Here is a 7,500-nt window from a genome sequence, read left to right as displayed (position 1 = left end):
TATTATCAATAAAATCACTTTGAACTGCCTACATATTTACAACTGCCCATTCTCACTCCTGGGATATATCTATATGTTACCAAACACGGAACATAAACACCCAACGTAGATGAACTCACTTTCACTCACCCTGCAGCGAGTCTTGGCGTGACTGGATGTTACCATAGGTAAGCTCGCCTTTTATACCTGGCGGGAAGGTACCTGGCAAATTGTCAATATTTCGAGGAATGGAAATCCTAGCACAGGTTCCAAAGATAAGGTAAAATTTTTTTTTTTCTCTCTCTTTTTGTTTAGAGAGAGAGAGAGAGAGAGAGAGAGAGAGAGAGAGAGAGAGAGAGAGAGAGAGAGAGAGAGAGAGAGAGAGAGAGAGAGAGAGAGAGAGAGAGAACAATACTTGTGCAAACGCTAGTTGGGTGTCTGTACGCGTACGTGTGTGCACAGATTAGCTTATGTATTTACCCATACATATACTTACATACGCACACCAGCGCTTGTATGTGTATTGTTTCTCACTCTATCTCCCTCTCTTTCTTTCGAAAAATCCTTACTGTATCTTTTAAACCTGGGTTTCTATATATATGCCTATACATTTCTAATTACCTATGTATGTATCTATATATCGTTTATAATGATGTTATTATTACTGTCTTTGGTAAAATTATTATTAATGTTATTATTATCATCTTTAATATCATCATTACCATAATTACTATAATAATAATGATGATAATTATCATTATCATCATTAGCATTATTAGCATTAGGATAATATCAGTGATAAAGATGGTAATAATTACTATTACAGTATCATTATCATTGTTATTGTTATTAATAACATAATCATTATCATCAGTATAATTTTCATTGATATTGTCATCATTTTTTTCTTTACCATCATCGTTATTACTACTGCTACTATTACTGTTGTCATTATTTTTTATCATTGTTATTATTATAATTGCTTTTATTATTGATATTACTGTCATTATCATTGTTGTCATTTTTATTATTATCATCATCACCATAATTATTATCATTCTCATTGTCATTATTATTATCTTCATTCTCGTCTTTATTATCATTATCATCGTCACTCATTATAATCATCATTTATCATTTATCATAATATTTATCGCTATTAGCATTATCATTGCCATTACCATTTTTATTATGCTCATCATTGTTTTATTATTATTATTTATATTGTTATTAATATGATCATTATTATTATCAGTAGTATACTTGTCAAAAGGGATTTTGTTCATCATGATGTTAACATAAAGAAAGTAACAATTATTTAATTTTCAAATTCTATTTTTTTTATTATTATTATATGATTATAGTTTGAATTCCATGTGTTACCATAGATATTCTTTGCTGTGACATGCTGCCTCTTTATTACTACCCATTGGCAGCGCACAGGTTCAAACGCGGGTCAAAAAGTTTGTTAGATGTCAACGCTACCGCTGCATCACACAGTACACAATTATGATGGCGATGGGAAAATGATGATAATTGTGATAACACTAACAGTAATTACAAGAACAATACAACAGCAGCAGCAGAAAAAAAACAACAATAATGATAACAATGATAATAGAAAAAAAATAATGATAATCATAATAATTATCATTACTATTTGATCATTATTCTTACTATCATTTTTACCATCATCATGTTATTAGTTGACTTATTTATTTTGCCATCATCATTATCATCATCACCATCATCAATACAACAATAAAAATTATTACCATTATAATTATCATTATTTCATCCTTTATTTTGATGATGGTGATGATAATGATGGAGGTAATTGATGATAAGTGATGATCTTGATGATGATTATTGCCAATTTAAATGTTATATATATATATATATATATATATATATATATATATATATATATATATATATATATATATATATATATATATATATATATCGTGCTTCTCTTTTCTCTCCCATCTATTAGATCCCATTTGAGGTATATGTTAATTGGATCTCCGAGAGAAAATGATACTTTTCAATGAAATTTACCATGATTTCTTTTTAAGGATGTGTTACCATATGAGATTAGCTAGTGTCTGAATATCATATGAATATCATATACATCCTTTCTACAATATACAACATATGAACAAATACACACATAGCTGTGCACTAACGCACAGTAATATTCAATTTGCATAGGAATGTTTGAACACCCCCACATTAAATCTTGAATCTAAATACATTCAAGGTAATATGTAATGTAAATAATGACAATTTCATTTTTTCCTATGCTTTTGTTATTGTTCAGATAAAATAGATCTTTCTTATTTTTCATTAAATTTACCTGTGTAAGGCTGACCATATTTTGGTTTGTGCTCAAATAATTTTTTATATAGGGGTTTGTTGCAGATAAGGTAAAATATAATTACTGCCCCTTAAAGTATCTAGATACAACATTTTTACGTTTTACGTAGTATCATTTAAATATTAATCATTATTTGAACTTCATATAAAGTTATGGTCATATACATCACCTTCGGATGAACGTGACGCAAATCTTAAAGGCATATTTTCAAAAAAAAAAAAAAAAAAAAAAAAAAATCCCTTTTGCTTATCAGTTGGATTTTGTATGTGATATGACTTGGTAAAAATCGGTTCTGGAACTGGTTGGAACGGTTCCTAGATCTTGAGACAGGTTATTTGGATAATAAATGTTAATTATCTAAGAGTTGTGGGTAAATATAATGGAAGTCAGTACTGGGGATAAATCTAAGGTAACAGATAACACACGAAATCAGAGGATTCTATAACAAAGAATTTGAAAGACTACACTAAGTGACAAACTTTGTGTACTCTTGAGTATCTGCCAGTCCGACAGTTCCAAGTGGCTATAATGCCGTCCTGCCGCACAGATGATAGTTTATTTCAAGCATAACCAAACCTAGGGTGTAACAGCACTATATTTCATTTACATTTACCATGCCATCAAGGGCAGGTTACGTAAAATTCTAATCGTAGTGGTACATCGTGGCAAGATGTAATGGTGGGAGTACAACGGTTTGACCAGGAAACCAGGAGACGAACCTCGAAACCAGTTCTTAACTTGTCACTCGGGGAAACACGTCGAGACTAGGGGTGAGCAGGTGCAGGTGGATCTGCTAAAGCTCCCCGCAGAGAATTTCTCCGAGTGCTGAATAGGTCCTTGTAGCCTTGAAACCGGTGACCCGTTACCAAAGAAAACGGTTTCGTTCCACCCCTAGTATTCGCAGGTAATGGACTATACACGCTATATTCTATCCTTTGCTTTTCTCTTTCTGTCTCCAATAGAATGGTTAGGTGAAATTCATTAGATATTGAATCTATCTTTTACTCTGGTGTTTTCATGTATCCTTGTAATTTTTTCACACTATCTAGTACTGTACTATATATTGAAATGCCATCGTTATACATCATAATGAAAATGGAATTCCTTTATTGACAATACACAGGTTTCTGTATGTATATAAGTCTGCGTATACATGCATATATGCCATTGTTTAAAGTGAAAAAAAAAAATAATAAACTACATTCATCTACAAGCAAATTGCTACTAGTGTAAGTTTCAGATTTGAAAAAAGGCAGCACTTTTGCAAATACAATGCGTTTTGAGACTTGCAGTTTTAATTATAACCTACAAACTAAAAGTCTCACTTAGTAGGTATGATATATAAAGCTTATGTCTGATTAGTCATTTATTGTAATCAAAATATAGCTGGTATCATTTAGAAGCACTTGCGGTGAACGATGCCGGGGCCAGACTCATCGTATTCGTCCTTGGTGATCCACATGGACTGGAAGGTGGACAGAGAAGACAGGATGGAACCACCGATCCAGACGGAGTATTTACGCTCAGGAGGAGCAATGATCTTGATCTTGATGGTGGAAGGAGCAAGAGCAGTGATTTCCTTCTGCATGCGGTCAGCAATACCAGGGTACATGGTGGTACCACCAGACATGACAATGTTAGCGAAAAGATCCTTCCTGATGTCAATGTCGCACCTCATGATGGAGCTGTAAACAGTTTCCTGAACACCAGCAGATTCCATACCAAGGAAAGAAGGCTGGAACAGAGCCTCGGGAGCACGGAAACGTTCGTTACCAATGGTGATGACCTGACCGTCGGGAAGCTCATAGGACTTGTCCAGGGAGGAAGAAGCAGCAGCGACGTTCATCTCACTCTCGAAATCAAGGGCGATATAGCAAAGCTTCTCCTTGACGTCACGAACGATTTCACGTTCAGCGGTGGTGGTGAAGGAGTAGCCACGCTCAGTCATGATCTTCATCAGGTAGTGGGTCAGGTCACGACCAGCAAGATCGAGACGGAGGATAGCATGAGGAAGAGCGAAACCTTCATAGACGGGGACGAAGTGAGTCACACCATCACCAGAGTCGCAAACCTGACCAGTGGTACGACCGGAGGCGTACAGGGACAGGACAGCCTGAATGGTAATGTAAGTGGCAGGCACAGTGAATGATTCGAACATGATCTGAGTCATCTTCTCACGGTTGGCCTTGGGGTTGAGGGGAGCCTCAGTGAGAAGTGTGGGGGACTCCTCAGGGGCAACACGGAGCTCATTGTAGAAGGTGTGGTACCAGATCTTCTCCATGTCGTCCCAGTTGGTGATGATACCGTGCTCAATGGGGTACTTGAGGGTGAGGATACCACGTTTGCTCTGGGCCTCATCACCGACGTAGGCGTCCTTCTGACCCATACCGACCATCACACCCTGGTGACGGGCACGGCCGACGATGGAGGGGAAGACGGCGCGAGGGGCGTCGTCTCCGGCGAAGCCGGCCTTGACCATGCCGGAGCCATTGTCAACCACAAGGGCAGTCGCGTCCTCCTCGTCACACATGGTGGTGGTTGTTTATGGATGAGAAATATCCTACGGGAGAAAATGTACGTAGAGATAGATGTTAATTTTACATAGGAAATATAATTCTGTATCCGTCTGGAATGTATGTTATACACTGATATGTGTGTGATTCTGTATATAAAAGCGTGCACGCACACACAGAGACAAACGAACACATACACGCATACACACACACACATATAGAATTGTATATATACATATACATACACACACTCACACAGACACATGCACACACACACACACACATAGAGGTATAGGTATAGGTATACCTGCACATACACTTGAGAATGCACACATGCATATTCTTATATACTTATATATATGTATATATCAATATATATATGTATGTATATACACATATATGCACACACACACACATATATATATATCCATACATATTTATATCTATGTGTATCTGTGTGTATGTATGTGGATGTGGATGTGTGCGTGTGTATGTGTGTATATGTATATATATATATATATATATATATATATATATATATATATATATACTCTATATATTACATATATATATGCACACATACACACATCTCTGTATATATCTCTATATATACATATACTTATATATTAATATATATACACATATTTATATACATATAAATATGTTTATATATATGAATTTATGTATATACATATATATATATATATATATATATATATATATATATATATATATATATATATATATATATATATATATATATATATATATATATATAAATGTGTGCATACGTGTGCATATATACACATCCATATTTATTATATATTATAGATATGAGTTTATAGATACACATATAGATATTCGCTGATACGCAAGTATTTGGATACAAAAATAGTTAACCATCTAAAAAGTAATACATTCACTTAACGACAAAATACCATATGGAATTATCTGTATACTTGTAAATGCTTATATATCACTTTGAAGCGAAGCGAAAGTAGTAACAGTAATTGGACACACACTCACTCTCACTCAATCTGCAGCGACTCTAAGCGTGACTGGATGTTACCATAGGTAAGTTCGCCTTTTATACCTGGCGGAAGGTACCTGGCAAATGCTCAATATCTCAAGGAATGGAAATCCCAGAACAAGGTCCAAAGATAAGGTAAAGAAGACTTGTTTTCTTTTGAGAGACAGGGAAGGAAAAACAACCACCACAACGTGAACAAGCGCAAGTGTACGTTTGTTTATGTATATGCGCGCGCGCGCGCGCGCGTGTGTGTGTGTGTGTGTTTCAGTAGCGTAAATATGCGGTTACACCCATACACACACATACACAGACACCTAAATATAAACAAGAACACTCTGACAAACACGAGTATATATATATATATATATATATATATATATATATATATATATATATATATATATATATGTATGTATATATATATGTATATATATTTATGTATATATATATGCACGCACACACATACACTTACATATATACACACATACTCTCACACACACATATAGTATATATATATATATATATATATATATATATATATATATATATATATATATATATATATATACATATATATATATATATATACATATATATATATATATATATATATATATATATATATTTATATATATATATATATATATATATATATATATATATATATATATATATATATATATATATATATATGCGTGTGTGTGAATGTATATATACATATACACATATATGTACATATATTTATAAGTTATGAGCAAAAGTATGATTGCACTTTCACCGTGGTAAATTTCTCGTTTTGCCCCTAGTTGTCTTACGATTCGTCTTATTCAAAGTAAAACAGATACGACGGGGAGAGGAGAAGGGACGGGGATGGAGGAGGGAGGCAGCAGGGCGGGGTGAAGCAAGATAGTTAGTCGTGAGCGAAAATGATCATAATAATATTAGGCTTTATCATTTTTCGCAATATCATAATTCCATTTTTGGTTGTTTCGCTCCCTATGTATTATAAATGGATGAATCGCAGTAACTGCAAAACTAAATGTAAATGAAAGTTCTAATTTGTTATACACACATACACACGCGCACTCACACACACAAATACACTCATGTATATAAATATATATATATATATATATATATATATATATATATATATATATATATATATATATATATATATATATATATATATATATACCTATACCTATACCTATACCTATACATATATATATATATATATATATATATATATATATATATATATATATATATATATATATGTGGAAAGGTATGAATGAGAACGAATATCTTCACAGTACAAGAGATGTATTTACATCTCTTGTACTGTGAAGATATTCGTTCTCATTCATACCTTTCCACATTTGTCCACATGAATACGGTTCATATATATATATATATATATATATATATATATATATATATATATATATATATATATATATATATATATTATACACACACACACACACACACACACACACACACACACACACACACACACACACACACACATATGCATATATATATATACATATATATATATATATATATATATATATATATATATATATATATAT

At 32.9% G+C, this 7,500-nt stretch overlaps 2 protein-coding genes across 2 annotated transcripts in view; both read right to left on the bottom strand.

Moving 5' to 3' along the window:
• LOC113815148 (actin-2, muscle-specific-like) overlaps positions 1 to 138 on the bottom strand; it is a 2,024-nt gene extending 1,886 nt beyond the window's left edge. The window contains exon 1 of the mRNA XM_070115995.1: positions 120 to 138. The gene's annotated coding sequence lies outside the window, so the exon portion shown is untranslated. The remainder of the gene's footprint in view (positions 1 to 119) is intronic.
• A 3,311-nt stretch (positions 139 to 3,449) lies between these two features.
• LOC113815147 (actin, alpha skeletal muscle) lies at positions 3,450 to 5,935 on the bottom strand. The gene is made up of 2 exons (XM_027367240.2): positions 5,899 to 5,935; positions 3,450 to 4,919 (listed from the first exon to the last, which is right to left on the bottom strand). Exon 2 carries the CDS (start codon positions 4,887 to 4,889, stop codon positions 3,756 to 3,758), a length of 1,134 nt encoding a protein of 377 aa, XP_027223041.2. The 5' UTR covers positions 4,890 to 4,919; positions 5,899 to 5,935; the 3' UTR covers positions 3,450 to 3,755.
• Between the last annotated feature and the right edge of the window lie 1,565 nt (positions 5,936 to 7,500).

The sequence above is a fragment of the Penaeus vannamei genome, chromosome 38 (genome assembly GCF_042767895.1).
Source record: "Penaeus vannamei isolate JL-2024 chromosome 38, ASM4276789v1, whole genome shotgun sequence".
Lineage (NCBI taxonomy): Eukaryota > Metazoa > Arthropoda > Malacostraca > Decapoda > Penaeidae > Penaeus > Penaeus vannamei.
The sequence above is the reverse complement of the archived record's forward strand: the minus strand, read 5'-3'. Positions and strand labels throughout refer to the sequence as shown.

Excerpts from the sequence above, each read along its gene's own strand:
- LOC113815147 (XM_027367240.2), bottom strand. The coding sequence starts at position 4,889 with ATGTGTGACGAGGAGGACGCGACTGCCCTTGTGGTTGACAATGGCTCC.